This window comes from Bubalus kerabau, chromosome 19 (assembly GCF_029407905.1).
Source record: "Bubalus kerabau isolate K-KA32 ecotype Philippines breed swamp buffalo chromosome 19, PCC_UOA_SB_1v2, whole genome shotgun sequence".
NCBI lineage: Eukaryota > Metazoa > Chordata > Mammalia > Artiodactyla > Bovidae > Bubalus > Bubalus kerabau.
Window position 1 is genome coordinate 42,058,073 of NC_073642.1, and position 20,146 is coordinate 42,078,218.

The 20,146-nt window shown below is 33.8% G+C and overlaps 1 protein-coding gene across 4 annotated transcripts in view; it reads right to left on the minus strand.

Annotated features, from left to right (window-relative positions):
* Positions 1-20,146, minus strand: part of STRN3 (striatin 3) — a 105,808-nt gene that overhangs the window by 9,508 nt on the left and 76,154 nt on the right. For 2 of the 4 annotated variants that reach the window (XM_055556099.1, XM_055556098.1), the window contains 7 exons: positions 12,263-12,403; positions 8,074-8,207; positions 6,600-6,775; positions 6,369-6,416; positions 5,946-6,067; positions 2,404-2,571; positions 395-535 (listed from right to left, as the gene is read on the minus strand). In XM_055556099.1, coding sequence (XP_055412074.1) covers positions 395-535; positions 2,404-2,571; positions 5,946-6,067; positions 6,369-6,416; positions 6,600-6,775; positions 8,074-8,207; positions 12,263-12,403 — 930 coding nt within the window. The remainder of the gene's footprint in view (positions 1-394; positions 536-2,403; positions 2,572-5,945; positions 6,068-6,368; positions 6,417-6,599; positions 6,776-8,073; positions 8,208-12,262; positions 12,404-20,146) is intronic. The other 2 variants (XM_055556101.1, XM_055556100.1) reach the window with 1 other exon arrangement.

The following is a 20,146-nucleotide window of genomic DNA, read 5'->3' on the forward strand; positions in this document are numbered from 1 at the left end:
GTGCATGGGCCTTATCTGGATCCCTATTTGAATAAACTGTAAAATATATACACCACATTCTATACTTACAACCTTGGGCATTTACACAGAACTATTGGAGCTGGAAGATAGGTTCATTATATATTTCTCCACTTCCACATGTGTTTTCATTAAAAACCTAAAATTATTTCACTTGTTTTCTTTTACATTTGCTCTACTCACCTACCTGTCCCCACATACTTATCCAAGTTTTTAAACATAATTTGAGGAAATAGTAGAAATAAAGTAAATAAGTACACATTGAAAGCTATTCTTTTCTCATTCTAAATTCAAATAGTCAAAATATAAAAGTAAAAGGTTATCCTCTATTGTAAAACAATCCTTTTTAAGGTTTCAACCTTACCAGAAAACTTACCAGAATCCATCTGTGATGAAAGCATCACCAATGACTGTGATGTTTCTAAATCATAAATTACTGTACTACCAGTGTTGAAAGAGGTCACCATATGAGCTGGATCACAGCCTATAAAGTCAACTGATGTAGGTATTCCATGCTCTGAAAGGAGTCCAAAGAGATATAAGGTAAACATAATAATGTAGAAATCTCTGCTTTTCTAATAAGAAAAAGGAATTTGAGTATTCTTGAAATAATGTTAATAATGAAAAAGCAATTGTGTTAGGATGGTGAGATATAATAGGTAACTTATTCTCATTTATTAGTTTTTGTAACATTATAAAATGTTACAGATAAATAAATATAAATAAATAAATATATATATTTATTTATATATATAAATAAAAATACATCTAGGGAACCCTTAAGGAAAGACAGGCAGACAAAAGCTATTGCTCTATGCATTTTTTTCCAAGAGACAAAACTCCTAGGTGAGTTTATTGGCCCACCTGCAATTTTTTTTAAGTTTTTATGTGGATCATTTAATAACTCTTTCATTGAATTTGTTACAATATTGCTTCTGTTGTTTTTTATTTATTTATTTTTTTTGCCACAAGCCATGTGGGATCTTAGGTTCCTGACTAGCGATCAAACCTGCACCCCCGACACTGGAAGGCTAAGATTTAACCACCGGACTGCCAGGGAAGTCCTGCCATTATATTTCTGACTGTAAAATGATAAAATAGCATTCGTACACCACTACCTTGGGAGACTGTTCACCTGTCTGACACTGGTTAGCTTCAAGTAGCAAATGCAAATAATATTTTTGGATCTGTGAAAATGAAGCTTTGGACTCTGGAATTCACTGATGCAGTAATATCCTTAAGTAGATCAAGCATCAATTTCTCTCGTTAACATGTTAATAAATTCAACTGTCTAGATCAATGCACAATTATGTGAATTCTGGAGTAAGCAAGAAACAAATCACCTAAATGAATTTTCACCTCAAAAGCTTAGGGAAATTAAAAAATTAGTAGAATCACTGAAGTATCTAGAGATTCAACAAAATTAAGCATAAATGTTCAAATGTTCATCTAAAATGTTTTAAAACAAAACAATTATTTATAGTAAAAGGTATGATTTTTAAAAATAACTTGGAAAATAATGCCAATATAAAAATAATATAAACAGATGGACATAAATATTGTCATGAGGTATATTAAATCCTTTGACAGGAAAAGATTTGAAATCAAGCCTGTAACTAACTCAGTTTGCACCTCCCATTTAAGGGTGCTATTTCAATGATTATAGCTAGACTTCTCAACCAGTATGCTCATATGTAGTTTACAGGTTTACCTGAGACCATGAGCCTTTCTGTCTTTGTGAGTATCTACCTGGAGTTGCTGGAGGGCCTTCTGCTGTTCCTATGAGTAGCCTCATTTGCCTACTCTATTATTAGATACAAATAGTTCTATTCTTTAAACAGGACATGTCTTGAAAAAGGTCAAAAAACCACTGAGCTACAGGATATACTTGCAAAGCATCCCTGGTGGTCCAGTGTTAAGAATCCGCCTGCTAATGCAGGGGACATGGGTTCGATCCCTGATCTGGGAAGATCCCACATGTCTTGGGGTTAAACCCAAGCACCACAACTATTGAAGCCTATATGTCCTAGAGCCTGTGCTCCGAAACAAGAGAAGCCACTACAATGAGAAGCCCTAGGATCGCAACTACAGTAGCCCCTGCTTGCTGCAACTTAAGAGAAAGCCCACATGCAGCAATGAAGACTCAGTGCATCCAAAAATAAATTTATTTATTTTAAAAAGGCACTGAGCTACAGGATATCCCTGCAAAGCATCTTTCTTGTTTATAAAAATATGACTAGGAATAAAAAGATTATCACAGATTTGTATAATTCTTTCAGTATCTCTTTTGAGCAGTCAGGAAGTAGTGAAACTACTTTGTTCTTTTTATCTTCTAAATTAAAAAAAAAAAAAGAGAGATTTTTCAAAGAGGCAAAATTAACTTACCTTTGTCTCCATTGTAAGTGCAAATACATGGCAATTTTTCTTGTGGACTCCATAATCTAACAGTGCCATCTGCTGAACAAGACAGTAACTGATTTTTTATGCCACTATAAGCAAGACCCCAGACAGCATCTGTATGAGCAATTAAAGTGCCAGCTAGAACATTTGGCTCTGTAACAAAAGAAACAAAACAAAAATTAGCTAAAAGAAGTTTAAAAGAAATGCTTTTTGTATATAAAGGTAACTACATAATTAAGTACAAAGGCTATACATAAAGGTCATAAGATAAACCAATGTGTACACAGTGGCCATCTCTAAGTTGTGGAGTTATAGCATATTTATATGCTACCTTCTAATACTTTCCTGTATTTCTGCAATTTTCTAAAAAAGGAACATCAACTTTTCAATAAACAGCTTTACTGAGATATAACTCCCACGCCATGGAACTCACCAGTTTAAAGTGTCAACTCAATGATTTTTAATATATTCAACAACTTACACAGTCATCACCATATCAGTTTTAGGGCATCTTCATCACTTGTTAGCTATTTCCCCCCAATTTTCCTCTCTGCCTTTCTGCAGCCCTAGGCAACCACTACATATTTTGTTTCTATAAATTTGCCTATTCCAGACATTTTATACAAATGGCCCTTTCTGACTGCCTTCTTTCACTCAGCATAATGTTTTCAAGGTTCACTTGTGTTGCAGCATGTATCAGTGCTCCATTTCCTTTTACTACCAAATAATATTCCAGTGTATGGATACACTACATTTATCCATTCATCATTTGATGGACAGTGGGGGCTAATAACATTAAACATCATTTGTCCTACAATTCTGTTTCTCTACTGAATTCCCACTTTTCACAGATGTTTCTCACAGTTCACAACCTCCCTTTCACATGATTAATTACCTCTCATAATAAATTCACTGTGGAAATACAGCATTGAAAGAGGAACCTTTCCTCTACCTTTCTGTCACCCAACCTATAAATCGACTGGTGTCTAAATCCATATTCTCCATGTTTCCGAATACAAGTAAGGAATTATCCTCCATTCCTGAAAGGACAATTCCACCAGGTATTCTGGATTCCATTTCCCACACTAATTTGCTTTCATGTTTTTCTACTATACAGATTATCCTCCTCCTTGGGATCATTACTACAGCAAACAAATGTTTCAAAATCTCTAAATCTAACAAACAAAACTTACATCAACCTCCAACCAAATAGCATAAAAGCATATTCAGTAAATATGCTTTCTTACCTTCCATTTACTTTCTAAATCATTCTGATACTATCACACAACAAAACAACCCTTGCTAAAATCATCAATGATGAGTTCTATCAAATCTAATAAAACTTCCCTTCCTTCTTTCCTTCATCCCTTTGCTTTACATCCATAGAGTATACCTTGGAAGCTCATCCACAGGTCCCTTTACCTTGTGGTCTCAGACCCAACATCCAACCTCTGTCCAGCCAAAACCTGGGTGATCAATTACCTTCCTATACTTAGTATTATTAGACCTCACCTGGTGGGCTGCAGTCCATGGGGTCGCTAAGAGTCGGACATGACTGAGAGACTTCACTTTCACGCACTGGAGAAGGAAATGGCAACCCACTCCAGTGTTCTTGCCTGGAGAATCCCAGGGACGGGGGAGCCTGGTGGGTTGCCCTCTATGGGGTCGCACAGAGTCGGACACAACTGAAGTGACTTAGCAGTAGCAGCAACATTTGAAAATGCCTACTGCTTCTTTCTTCTCAAAATGGCTTCATCTTTTGGTATGCGTCATGATTTCACTTTCCTGAATGTCCTCCTGCCCCACAGGCATGCCTTCTTAGTTTTTTTTTTTTTTTGGTTAACTGTCTTGCTTTAGTCACCCCACCCCCACATGTCAGAGTCCCTCAGGAGTCTGCCTCCTCACAACTGATGGTTATCTACTTGATATTGCTTTCCTCTTAACATGCTTAAAAACCAAACTCAGCATCCTTTATCTTCTCACATTCCCATTTCAATAAGCTACCATCATATACTCAGTTTTTCACGTCAAAAATGCAGAAGTGGTGATGGAAAAAAGTTCTGAATTAGTGGTAATGGTTACATAACCCTGTGAATATGGTAAAAACTACTGAACAGTACACTTCAAAAGGGTGAATCTTATCATACGGGAATTATACCATAATAAAGCTGTTAAAAAAGATGACTAATCCATCACTTTATCCACTCAGTCCAATTTGTCAAGAGATTCTGTTTATTCTACTCTATCTCCCCAGTATGTCTTAAATCCACTTCTCTCTAACAGCTCTATTTCCACTCTACTCTTGGCAACATCATCTCACCTATCTACCAGATCACCACATTACAACTTTACAACATCACCTTGGTATTCCTTTCTCCAGCCTTTTCTCATTCCCAATCTATTCTCCTTGCAAAAGCCAGAGTTATCTTTTTAGGTCACTTACTGGCTTAAAATTGTTCACTGACAGTTAACTTTTATATACAGTTTGGTTTGAATGTGATTATTTTAGACTATATCTAAAGATGACTTCAGCTGTTACTCTCTTACATTACTGTATCTTCGTATCATTTATCACAATTTGTACCTATCCATTCCCTTGCTTATGTGTTTAAACTCTGTTTTTTTTTTTTATGTATTAGACTAATTCTCATTTCTTGATGTATGCTTTAATATCTGGCAAATTTAGGTGCTCATTGTGTTAAAAGACCAGAGTTCTTAAATTCTTTTAAAATGAACCATTAAGTAGACCATTTTTTATTTAACCATTCTCATACTAATAAACATTTATTTTAATTTTTTTATAGTTACAAACAATGCTCTTATAATTATATTTAAATACATGCACAGGTATTTCTGTTGGCCAGATTCTAAAAATGGGATTCATGAATGAAAGTTTCAGTTTTTTTAAATTAAGAAATTTTCTGTCCCTCAGGTTCACTGATTTATACCCTTGTCCTTATTTGTTTCTACATGCATGCTCAGTCACAAAGTCATGTCTAACTCTTTGCGACCCCATGGACTGTAGCATGCCAGGCTCCTCTGTCCATGGAATTTTCCAGGCAAGAATACTGGAGTGGGTTGCCATTTCCTCCTCCAGGGGATCTTCCCGGCCTAAGGATTAAACCTGAGTCTCCTGCAATGGCAGGTGGACGCCCTACCACTGCATCATCTGAGAATTCCCATTTGTTTCTGTATCTTGCACTAATTATTTTTGAACTATGTAAAGTAGCTAAGTTGTAAAAATTATTCCTTACGTTAAATTTCTCTTTTCTAGTACTGAAATTAATGCTTTAATTAATATAGTTTTAAAAAACTTTTTGAACACAATATAGGAAATACCAACTTGCAGGCTAAAATATTTATGGCATGATATTTCTTAACTTTTCTCTTTAATAAGGCAAATTACTAGTAAATGGAAAGACTAAATGACAAGTTTAATACATATTTAAATAATCTTTAATATTCTAGGTGATTATTTCTGTCAGCGCCATTCACTTAAAAAGATACATCTTGAGCCTTTTACTCACCATATGTATCATATGGATCCACATTAGGACTAGGCATATTCCACCACTGGATAGTTGCGTCGGTACCACCACTAAAGCACTGCTCTCCATTAGAACTGATAGCTAGTGACAGAACAGGGCCACTGTCGCAGGAAAAGAGGGAAAACATTACTGAGAAAGCCTACAAAGAAACTTACATTTGCACCCCTCCCAACCTCTCTCTAAATTTATGTGGTATCTAAAACTGTTTAAGTAACATGTACATTGAACAGTATTAATTATATTCTCATTAGTACAATTATTAATCAAATGTAGTATTATTCAGCTAATGTCTTTCTTAGTGTAAAACAAACATTATGAAAAAATTACAAGGCTTTAGGAGTGATAAATAATAGTTAACAATAATTATGGTTGTTAATTAAGTACTAATTCAGTAAAACTTACATGTGGGCCCTAAATGTGTAGATAGGCTCTACATCTAAAGAGGCACTCCTAAAAGAGGGGAGAAAAAAGGGGAGGAGAGAAGATAAATAATGGTAAATCACTGGTTGATATACACGAGTCATTAGGAAAGATCTAATAAGTGCATAAAAGATACAGACCATAAAGAAGAATAATTACTTATAATTACCAAATTTGGAAGAAAAAAACATAGGCTAACATTAAAATACTTGCTTTTTGGCAGGAACTGTTTTTTGCAAGTTCCAAAGTTTCAGAGTATGGTCCTCAGAGGCAGTAACCAGCACAGGTTCTACAGGATGAAAAGCTAATGCTCGAACTCCATCAAAATGGCTACGTAGTGTATACTTGGGATTCCATGTCTTTCGAAAGGCATCTTTATTGGCAGGCAACTAAAAAGAAACAGCACGATATTTAGTGGTAAAAGTAGTTAACTGATAGGCATATGGAGTTTTTGTTTGTTTTGGTGTGTTTAAAACATACATTCAAAAGCGCTTTGCTAAAATGTCCAGTGGAAATTTAGCACACCTTAAAAACTTTATATCTTTATCATTTAATAAGAACTAAGAAGAATCATTTCATTAGCTTTCAAATACTTAGATCAAATGAGTCCTTTAATCTGTTTTACCTAATCATCAAGGTAAACCCAAGTCCTACTAAATATTAAAATGAGGGAAAAAACAAAACACACAAAGAAACTACCATGTTGCAACATTTTACATGAAAACAAAAATTAAATAAATTACTAACAAAAATCCAAGGGTACAATATTAACAATACAGTTGTCATTTAGAAAATCAGCATGTGACATTTTTCAAGGCAGCAAGTTAAAGTACTTTTCAAAAGTCTGAACTAAAGACACTCTGTTGATATTGATAAGAGGTTAATCTTTTTACCTTCGCTTCTCCATCTGTAAAGATAGGCTGTGAAACCACTTCTAAAGCAGTCAAAAGGTTATTATAGAATTTATTTGCTTACATACTTTAAAAGTATTAATGAGAATAATCCAGCCCACCAAGGCCAATGTCTCTAAAAAGCATTCTAACATAAGTATAAAATGTAGGAAAAAATATGTTTATAAAAGGAAAAATTAATTTGCTGAAAATCTGCAAATTCACTAATACAATCTAAGTAAGTATAGTTAACTCTCAATTGAGTGTTTATTGTCTATAAAAAATTTAATCCAAGACTAGTTTCACCTCTAACACTGTCTTTTCCATCCCCTCTTCATCCTCTCTCCATCCTTCAAATTAAAGACTATTTAGGAAATGACAAACTAACTTTAACATTATCCTTTAAAAAAAAAAGTTCAAAACTAAAATGTATTTTAAGAATTATCCTGAAAGCAGATAAATGATTCAGGTTACCTATTTTTCTCTTGTTAACAGCAAAGTATGGCTTAATTTGAGTAGGTAATTGAGAGTTGACTACTAAGGGTAGGTATTTATCAACCAATATTTTTAGGTAATCAATCACCCCAAACTCCTAATACACCACAATACCCAAGAAAAAATTAAATACCACAAAGAAAGTAGTTGTAAGAAAAAACTATATATCACTTCAAATAAACACAATGTCACACTTTATCTTTTCCATGCACCTTGACATTAATTCTGTTTTATAAGTGTTTCCAAAAAATAAGGAGCCTTCTATTAAATCATTAAAAAATTAAAAATAAAACTGCACTTACATCATAACTATAGTCTGCATCATTTGTTACCGTCAAGTCTGCAAGGTCTCCAAGGCCCAGTACACTTAACAAAACATCATCAGAACCCATAATAAATGACTTGCCTCCTCCAGATGGAAACGTTATTGGTTCAGCTATAAAGAACAAAACCGCTTCTTAAATGCTGAAAAATCATACAGTACAAGACAATATTGTGGGGAAATGTAAGCACTTAACAGTTATAATATTCAGTAATATAATTAATTTTTTATTTTCCCACTTCCCTCCTTATTTCTTCTACTCAAAAAATCCTATTACTGTGTAGTAATAAACAAGTGTTTTATTTATTTCAGAACCGAGCATCATTTCCCACAAATAAAATATGCACTTGATATATTATTTCAGGGTGGGAGCTTTGTCTATTTATATCCCTTTGGTACAACTATAATTATAGTATTTTTTAAACGTAATAGGTTGTTGCTAAGTCCTTTCGCTTTCCATCATATTTGCTTGAAAGTGCTAGATATTCTCATCCCTGATAAAAATTTAATACAAGTATTCACATGTTAATAGTTTCCAGTCTCTTATACAGTGTATTAGCTTATTGAAGTAAAGCCTTAAGTTGCTCAGATTTCTCAGTGGTCTAGGAAAAGCGCAGTTCTACCTTTAGTGTCAGTTTCTTTTCCCTAAATGGTTAATCCATCTGATCTTCAGATGCCTTCCAGTTTTCAAGCTCTGTCTATGCTTTTTTATTTTAACTTCTTTTTTACTGAATATACTCCTAAAATAAATAATCTATACTGACTACAGCACTTTAAACTTCTGATACTTTGACCCATTAAAATCAAATACTACTATGTATTGTTATTATAGTTATAGTATATGCAACAATTTTCCATATCATTTCAAACATGCTTTGAAAGCAAAATTTTAATCCTAAGATGCAAGGGGGAAACTACATCAATCACTGTAATACAAAACAACATATCGAAACACATTTAAAATCCATGAGCAACTTTAAAAGGGAAACAAAAATTCAAGCTAATTGTCAATTCTGAAAATTTTTCATGAAAACTGATATAAATTTAAAACACTATAGGAAACAGATGTAACAAAATATCAGTCATCACTAACACTACTGAAAACATTCTGAGAAGATACAAGTCTGCTTCTTTTAGATATATACCATGGTAAAATTCATCCTTATTTACAATATCTTATTTTATTACTTATTAATCTGTAATATCAAAGTAAACTACATAATTTGATTCAAATAGGGTCCTGAATGACATTTGTAAAATGAAGCTATGTGTCAGCAACTGACACAGAGTAAATCTGACAGAAAATATATGTAGGGATAATAGTATTTAATTTTATAAGTTAAACCTACTGAATCTAAATAATCTGCAGCATGGATCCTTCCTACTAGTATCTAGTATGCAGTTATTGGTAATATGAGAAGATGCTGAGAATTATAAAACCAATAGTTTAAAATTATGTTTAAGAACAGTTATATAAAATTCATTAAGGTAATACTTTCTCAAAGCATTTTTAGCCAGTACATGTTTTTCTTTTATGCACATAATTTGTTTGTAAAACAAGTTAGAATAAAATGCCAAAATTCCTCCCACTCACAAATACTCAATAAAAGAACTTTTGATAAAAGCCCAATAAAATAACTTTAACATAATAATGCATTATACATTCTTTATGCAGAGATATTTCTGATCAGTTATTGACCAATTTAAGAGCATGTGAAGGGAAATGTCTAACCAATATTAGCTAGTTTTACTACAGCTTTATATTAATTATATTAAGCAAAAGTATTATACCAATTTCTAATGAATCACCTAACTACATTTCTCTATCTATATATATTCATTTATATATAGCAAACGGTCCTGCTCACTCGGCATACTGCATATACATCTCAGTGAACAAAATCTTTTAAGCTATATTTCTACTTTCCACAATCACCCATTACTGTGGCACACAGTAAGCACAGTAAATACTCTGCCCTTGTTTTTCTGCAGAAGAAATTAATTTTTATTCTATAAATTCATGTTATTAATGTTAACATAATTACCTACAGCACATGATTACATAGCATTGAAATATTAGCAATTCAAAGAGAAATAAAATTACTAAAATAAGTAATTTTTAATGATGGAAACTATGATACCTTTTATTAGAGAGCCTAAAAGATTTCATCAAGCAATTTAAGACTCTTATCATATTAGCATTTCCCTTTATGGAAATCTTAGGGTCTACATAATGAGGTCTTACAGCAAGGTCCTTTTTGTACTTCTTTAATTGTTCTTTTTATGGACAATAATGACAAAGGAAACCTGTAGCTAACATATCAAGCTCTTCCTATCTCCTTCAATTTTTATAAAATCTAAAGAACACAGCTCCGTACCTGATTCCATTCATGCCAGTGGCAACATGGTATACATACACCTTAAGTCTTTACCAAAAATAGTCTGAAAGTTTCTAATATGTAAGTTTCTCTTCCTGAAAACAAACTTTCGTTCTTTACAAAATGAAATATGATACTGCGTTTAATAAGAATGCATAATTGGAGATGGCCCCTGAAAATAAGAGATTATGAATGCTAATGCTTCCCTCTTAGTTCTAAGTCAAAACTGCACTTAATCTTTTGCAGTAACAAATTCTAATAGTATCTACCCTTTAAATAGTGTAATAAGGCTCATGCTTATCTTTCCACCTCTTTATCCTTCCACTATAAACAGAGTCAGATCACTTATATTTTTTCTTTAAAAAGTACAACTAGACATATACATACAAGTTCTACATTGGTTTTTGAGTAGTATGGGTCTTAACTGTTTTTTTCCCCCTTTATAGGTCATTGGTTTGAAACATTTAAAAGGGTCCCTAAGTTCTGCTAATACGGTATTGCCTTAAGGTATAAAATCTACAGTTCAAATGTATAGTGTTACTACAAAAATTTTAGCAAAATATCCTATGCAGTATTTGGTAAAATACATCAAAAGCTAAAGAAGCTGAACCATTACTAAATGCATAAGATGAAGAATAATGGAGTCGGTATGTGTATTTTAGAAAATACTCTCTAAGGTAAAACAGGAAAATAGTGTAACAGTGGTAAAGAGATCTAGGGAAAATCAACAAACTATTTTACTTGTCCTAGTGTTTTTCATGCTTTAATATCTTTTGTTTTGGTTTTATTATTTTACTGATTTTTCTTCACCCTTCCAAATATTCTTAGATTATGATGAGTGGTAAATACATGCAGAGACAACTTTAAAGGGAAATGTAATATTATTTAGCTTTAAGCCATATGTGCCAGTAGAGAACTCAGAAGAGAATAAGATGTATTCAAAATTTTTTGACTGGGGCATGAAATTACCTTACAAAGCAAAGTAGAAACATCAATAAAATTCAATATATATGTCAAATTATTAGATAATGGATCATCCTTTATGTATGTATTATATGTCACAATAAACCTTAAAATTCAGTTTCATAACTTAGAATTATAACTTTCTCAACCTAGATTTATAAAGTACTCAAGTATATCAATGTTATCTTCAGCTAAAATCAGTTATGGGAAAAAAAAGCCTAAACAGTAGTTTCAATTCCTGCCCATTTCTAATTTAGGCAAATTTTAAAAAATTCATTACCAAGTTGTACATGCTTGGTACCGGGTTAAAGAATAATGATGTCGCTTTATTCTATAAAATGATTAAATTAGGCAATCATTATATACCTTTTTAGAAATAATATATATATAAAGTTTCAAGCACAATGTTTGGCACTTAGCTGTCTCCTAACAAGTGAAAGTTACTATGAGTTGCTAAATTTAACCAATATGACAAATAACTAAACAATTCTTTTCCATACGTACTATTTTAAGTCTTTTTTAAAATACTAATTTCCTAATACTAGATCTGTAAACTAAAGTCACAGTTCAGAAAGGTACTTTGAAATCATACATAATAGAAACAATTCCACCTAACATCAAAAGCAAAAAAATCATAAGGAAGCAAAAGTCAAAAATTTCAAAATTTCTAAGACAATTACACCAAGAACTTGCCCAAAACCTTCTCTGAAGATCATATAAGCTGATCTTCAGCATTTTAAAACACAGCAAATTTATAATATTAAGGAGATGTGATGTGGAATTAATGTCATCTGCAATGTAAATAAACATGGTAGCTAAATTTTGTACCTTCCTCTGCTCTTGCACCTTCATGATCAGTCATTCTAGTAGAGGCTGACCTAGACTGATTTATGATTCCTGAAGGGATGAGGGGCAGCTCATCATCTCCCAGATCAGCTATCGTGTCGTAGAGTTTTGTCCTGTTGACCCCTGTAAATTAATGTCAGCAGTAGAGGTTCATTTAACAGCTACCGCTTGACTTGCTAGCACCCTAAAAACCAACTTATTACCAAAACAGGCTATTTTTAAGCTGCAGTTATTAAAGACCTCATCTAATCAAAGATGTCTTCAATTTTCCATATCAACCCCCCCATGAAAATATGGAAATAATTTTAATATTTAAAATATTTCCTATTTCTGAGGAGATACATATATATATAAATAGGAGATACACACACAAAATTGAGCTTTTTATTACTCAAAGTTCTGTAAGCTCAGACACAGAAGATATCATTAAAACAAAAAATTCTGGTATTTAAGTTAACATTTAACAGTGTAAAGAATAAGACAGGTTTTCCAACTTAATCCACTATTTAAAAATGTTAACAAAGAAATAAGTAAAAATGCTTTTTATGAGGGTGCAACGAACATTTAACTTTCCCTGTGTTTATGTGGATATTTTCCTGCTATAGTCACACAAACCTGTCATTAACAAATCAACTCCAATTTTCCTCAAATGTTTTTTCTCTTTTTCCAAATTTGAAAAACCTGATTTACCCATGAGTTCTCAGTTTCTCATCATAGTATGAAAAGTCAATCACAGGCCATAAGCTTAAGGAGAGAATTTCAAGTGGTACACAGATAAGTTAGGCCAAAATATGCAAAGCTCAGGACCATCTAGTTTCATAGGATCTCTTTAACTATGAACGTCAGAAATGACAAGAGAATCATTTCTCTTATGTATTTTGAAAGAAAATAGTTTTTAAAAGAAAATGCTTTATAGTCAACATATAAGTGAAACAATTAGGCAAATCCAAGGCCACACAATAAGACTGTATATACTAACATTAATACTGATGGACTAATTAAGACTATATAATCACTAAATTTTACTGCAGCTATTAGAATATTAGCAATTCCAAAGGAACTACCATTCATCTATGTATCCCTAACAGAATGCCAGGTAGTACAATGGTAAGACTTAATGGAAATAGGTGGAATCTTACACATTTATTACCTTTATTTTTTCTTTTCATTTATTAACTATTTCACAGCAATCCCTAACTTTTTAGAAATGCTTAAGTAACTCTTTCTGGATACAATGTGTCAAGTAGTCTGAATTTTCTAAAGTATATAATGGAGAAACTCAGTTATTACCTGAGGATTTTCTCCCTGACAAAGTGAGTAAATAAATTCTCTAATAAATGAAAAACTGCTAACTCGATGTCTAACCATCAGTGAAAGTCAACATGAAAGAAGATAAATGTTATCCTTTCTCACAAAATAGCTCTCCTTTATAACTTTCCCACTTATGAGTACCAACACCACTGATTAGATTTCTGTTCTTAAAATTCTGTAACTACATCCTAAGAATTCCTTTTCAGCTTATATATAAGTGGAGATGAAGGAGAATCTGTTTTGAAAAAAAAAAAAAAAAACAAAAAACCCTCCTTTTATGTGCTCTTCAGATTCTTCAAATCAGTCTCTTTCTTGCTGTTGACTTTATTCTACTCAATGCTTTCATTCTTACAAATTACTGCAGAGGGTTCCTAATTGGTTTTCGTATCTCCCAACTCCATTTGCTTTCCATCACATTTGAATACTTTGGGTAGATTAGTTTTCCAAAATCATCACATTGATCTTATCACTCCTTACTCTGAAATCACAAGCAGCACTTCAACACTCTTTGAATCAAAGCTAACTAAAATCCTGTACTTAACCCTGCATGTGCTTCATGATGGTCCTATCCAATCTCATCTTTTAGTGCTACATAATACAGATCTCCCTAATTTTCAAGTCAGAGCAGTTTCCCTATAGTATATTCACCAGGGTTTCTTCTACCATATTTTTATCATATCTGTCTTTACCTATTCCCCAGAAAGGTGAGAATACTTCCTGAACCCACTTCCATCTCCTCTGTGAGGCTTTTGTTGATCTTACTCTGCTCACTCTAATTATACTTATGTAAACCATAAACTTTTACTTCATTAGATATTACTTATAAATAATTTCATCATATGATAAATATAATAAAGACAAGAAAAAGTTTTATCATTACAGATACTATCAAGTCACATCTTCCTGAACACATGGAGTAGGAAATATGGAAGAAAAGGAAAACAGGAAACAACATGAAATTTAATGTTCACGTTAGAGGAAACACTGACCCAAACAGCCCACCCTGGCCAGGCAGCACAGTAACCACTTGTATGAGTTATTTTACAACAGGAGGCCCTGTAAGGAACATGAAACTAACAAGCCACCACCAGCTGGAAGAACTTGGAAAAGGTCAAAAGGAGACGCCAGTCCTTATGTCCTACCAACCTTCTAGAATCTTCCTTGCTGAAATCCATCTTGGCTGAGGGATGCTCAGGCCATCAGAAATTACCTTGTGTCAGAGACTGGCCAGAGACAACCCAAAAACTAATTCCACCACTAAAAAACCCGAGACTATCAGCCATGTGGCAGAGCAGTCCTCGTGGGTTCCCATGCCTTCCTGTGCTCCAGCCAGGGGCCCCTTTCCAATAACGTCTCACGCTCTGTGAGCATGTGTGTCTCCTCTGACAATTCATCCTAAGTATTAGACAAGAGTCTACTCCTGGGCCTGGGGAAGGGATCCCTCTTCCTGCAACATTCCAACAAAGGTTCCCAAATCCTATAATTATTATTACTTTTTTTGTTTTGTATACTATAACCAAACATTAGTTTCTGTGTGGCACAGTGGCAAGTTTAGGAAAAAGATGGAATTGTCCCTGCTTTAATTCTAGTTTCTTAAAAATTGCTAAAAGATGAAAGCAGATTTCTTAACCAGAAATTAACAGTCTTATCTAGCACCTGTCATGTAGAACATCTTTCAACTAACAACACATTTAATGCTCCTTTTTTCTCTTTCTAAATCTAATATTCTAAATACAATAATTCTAACAAATGCAATTTCAGATAAAAGTTTCTAAGTCTGATTCACAACGAGAAAACTGTAATGGTATTAGTGTAATAGATCATATATAATGTTATCAAAATGTTCAATGGCATAACTGAAGACAACTCACTAAGGATTAAACAAAAATTGATTCTCAATTACTACTCTATAATCTATAGAGGAAATACTCTTCTTAATTTTAACAGCAAGAAAAGCTGTTCTTCTACCACTATGAATTATACAATAACCCATCTACCTCATAACCACAGCCATCAAGTCTATACCAATGCACAATCCTCTGAATAGATTCTAGGAGAATGAAAAACAGTATGCTGTGTAAAAGCCAAACTGTGGATGGACTGACAACTGCTGCTGTTAGCGTTTTTAAATTCACACTCACAAATATACACACTCATGACATGAAATTTATCTTTCCATTACTCTATTATTATAAATAAAACAGGATTTTTTTTAAACGGAATCTAACATTTTCCCTTCTCAAATATGCCTCCCTTTGTTAATCTGCCTTATATTCTGAAGTGAAGCAGGCAATATGGCAAAGGTTTAAGTTTATTTTAGAATAAAAGGGTTTAGTTATATCATGTTTACTAGGTTTGTTATATGTTCTATCACCCTAATTGAAATAAAGTTTTTATATGACAACTGTCATCTTAAAAAAAAATGACATCACAGTATTAAGGAAAAACTAGGTTAGCTGCAAAGTGATTCTGCAGCTTAAAAATGTGTACTGACTGAAAACAGCATCAAATTGATACTTTCTGCCCCTTGTCAAAATGCTTCAATTATTTTCTTGGGGGAGGAAAAAAAAAAAGAGAAACCGAGTTGAAGAACTGAATGGTCTGTTTTAACAGTGTGAATCTGGAGCCAGAAATAGAAAACAACTGCATCTCTTAGATGAAAGTAATATTCCTTTACTATGAAACAACTGTCTTTGATTTGACACAGGATACTGAATGGTTTTATGGACTCCTTATACTCTCCAGTGGCACCCCACTCCAGTACTCCTGCCTGGAAAATCCCATGGATGGAGGAGCCTGGTAGGCTGCAGTCCATGGGGTCGCTGAGGGTCGGACACGACTGAGCGACTTCGCTTTCACTTTTCACTTTCATGCATTGGAGAAGGAAATGGCAACCCACTCCAGTGTTCTTGCCTGGAGAGTCCCAGGGACGGGGGAGCCTGGTGGGCTGCCGTCTATGGGGTCGCACAGAGTCGGACACGACTGAAGTGACTTAGCAGTAGCAGTATACTCTCTCCAAAATAGAGGCAGCTTAATCATCCTAGTCACTTTATAATATGTGTCAAGGTGCTTTTATAGGCCTATTGAAAGTTACTGATACAAAATAATTTCTCTTTAAATGTTCTAAAATGCCTAATATAAAGATATTTGTACTTAAGTCATATTCTACAAAAATTTCATTCCCTCTTGAAAGTTTGTTATCCTGAATCTGGAATAGCAAAAGACAAATACTAATATGAAACTAAAAAAAGAAGAAGAAGAAAAAAAGGAAAACTATCCAGGGATACTTATAATTTGTATTAAAAGAAATAATGAAAAAGTTTTCCAATGTATGATAACCAAGTCAGGAGATGTATAGCTATTCAGTAACAAGAATAAAGTTAAAAAGGGGAATGACAAATCTTATTCTACACGTGGAAGACAGGAAACTTAAGATAAATAAGAACAATTAAGACAAATTCATGGACCAAGACTCAGATCTGTAAACATACATATTTCAGAATGTGAACCTTTGAAATGGAGATCTTTCCCTATCTTTGAAATGGGAAAAGCATATAAATCTTTTGAAGAAAGGATATGAAATAATCTAATCTTTATAAGCTACAATTTTATAAGTACAAAATAGTATAGGAGTAACAAAAAGCAAGAATAAGAGCATTTATCAAAGGAAAACATATTATAATCCATAATTTAAACCTTCCACGTTGAAAAAACTGAAACAAATATTGAAGTCTTAAAAACATTATTACCTCCTCCTTCATATTCTAAATAAAGGTTCCAAATTTCAGCTGCTATACACAGTGTGATTTGTTATTGATTTACATGCTTTTACTTACACATGAAATACAGCAAAAAAAGAGACCACAGAAAGCTAGAAAAGTCCTATCAAAGATTTTAACAAAAGATTAACTCAGAACTCCCCCACACTTTCTTCCCCAATTACAGAAAGCTTAGAACATATTTAAAGATGACAGAAAACAAAGTTTTAGATTTGATAATAGTATTGTATCAGTTAATTCCCTGATTTCCACCACTGTACTGTGGTCACATAAGAGAATGCATTTGTGGTAAAGTAACTGATGCTTTTGAACTGTGGTGTTGGAGAAGACTCTTGAGAGTCCCTTGGAATGCAAGGAGATCCAACCAGTCCATTCTAAAGGAGATCAGTCCCGGGATTTCTTTGGAAGGACTGATGCTGAAGCTGAAACTCCAATACTTTGGCCACCTCATGTGAAGAGTTGACTCACTGGAAAAGACTCTGATCCTGGGAGGGATTGGGGGCGGAAGGAGAAGGGGACGACAGAGGATGACATGGCTGGATGGCATCACCGACTCAACGGACATGGGTTTGGGTGAACTCCTGGAGTTGGTGATGGACAGGGAGGCCTGGCGTGCTGCAGTTCATGGGGTTGCAAAGAGTCAGACACGACTGAGCAACTGAACTGACCAAACTCACTATGAAGTATCTAAGGAACAACATGTCTGCTACTTACTCAGTTTTCTGAAGTGTTCAAAATAATAAAAGTACCTATTTAAAGAGACAAGAGGATGAAGCAAATGTAGTAAAATTTTAACATTTAAAGAAATTGTGTGAAAGTGCATGAAATTCTTGTAACTTTTCCTTAGGTTTGAAGTTATGTCAAAAGAAAATGTTACAAGGAAAAGGAAGCTTAACTCTTCTGAAGCTTGAGACCAAAATAACTGTAACAAGTCTCTTTAGTTTCATGGTCTTCATTTTTAGAAATACTAATTGAAAAAGCATATGTCGCTTAGAAAGAAATTAATACTGAATTGTGTTTACAGTCCAAGGCAAGGCTGTTCACTTTTAAGTCATTCCTTTTGCCTAAGGTAGGAAAAAAGAAGGGTGAAATGGAGTGAACAAGCTGCTGCTGCTGCTAAGTCACTTCAGTCGTGTCTGACTCTTCTGTGTGACCCCATAGATGGCAGCCCACCAGGCTCCCCCGTCCCTGGGATTCTCCAGGCAAGAACACTGGAGTGGGTTGCCATTTCCTTCTCCAATGCATGAAAGTGAAAAGTGAAAGTGAAGTAGCTCAGTGAACAAGCTGGAAGACAGATAAACATTACGTTCCTGGATTCTGATTTCAGAACCCTTTCCATTTAAGAGTCAAATCATGGTTGAGACTTTACAAAGTTAAAAAGTTGGCATTCTTGCCACTTTTCCCCATTAAAAAAAAAAAAGGCATTTAGATTGGATTACATTTGCTGAATTCACGTGCTAAAGTTAAGCAAATAATTTTCTTCTAAGAAGCTGGAAAAATCTGTAGAAACTGAGTGCTATAATCCAAAAGGTATGACTAATTCACACTTTGGAATAAAGGAAAAAAAGAAAAGGCTACAGTTTATAAATTAGTCTAACTTATTATACAAAGCCACATCTGGGAAAACATCAGAAAACCCAATGAAAACAGATAATAAAAATGCTAAGTAAATTTCATGAATTCAATCTTTTCATGAAAAACTGTATCTTAGCACTAATATGGTAGTCTACCTAGATTAAGACCTAAATTTACTACCCACAAATTTAAAGAAAAATTTAAAAGAAAAATCCTCGGCAGGGATTCAAAGCCAATATTTTTACAGTGAACTCTATGTTTAAGAGTAAAAAGTTTTTAACTAATTCACAAAGGAAGTATATAAAAAAACAATTATTAATTAATTATTCATTCCTGAGACAACTGTTGGAAACCTCATCTTTTTATCTACATAAATGGGTAACCTTAAAAGCACAGGTGTTCACAGAAACACTAAAAATGAGAAACAATCTAATGGATTAACTAATGGAGGCTAGAATAAATCCACAAAATGCAATACTATCTAACCAGTCAAACTAGTCATCTAATCTAATGAAAATTAAGAAAATATGAGTTAAAAACAATGATATTCTTGTTGCAAATTGTTAAAGGAGGTTTATGTATAAAAACATTTAGAAAAAGCTGGAAGAATATATGCCAAATATGATTTCTGAGTTACTGAACTACAAGTGATTTTTACTTTTTTGTGTCTCTATATAATACTTACATTAAGCATATATTACTTCTATGGCTATTTAAACAAAGTTAGCTCATTTTACGGAGAAGGCAATGGCACCCTACTCCAGTACTCTTGCCTGGAAAATCCCATGGACGGAGGAGCCTGGTAGGCTGCAGTCCATGGGGTCGCTAAGAGTCAGACACGACTAAGCGACTTCACTCTCACTTTTCACTTTCATGCATTGGAGAAGGAAATGGCAACCCACTCCAGTGTTCTTGCCTGGAGAATCCCAGGGACGGGGGAGCCTGGTGGGCTGCCATCTATGGGTCGCACAGAGTCAGACACGACTGAAGTGACTTAGCAGCAGCAGCAGCTCATTTTAAAACAGACACAAACTAAAAATTAAAGGGGATTGGTTGAATAACACGGTGCACATTTTGATAAGAAAACCTCAGGGCATGAATCTGAGGTCACCAGCTCCTAATTTAATCACAGCAGTTCCCTTTTACCCATTTCTCTTATCAGGTTCTGAAATATTCTGTTTGACAACAGGGTAGATTTGTT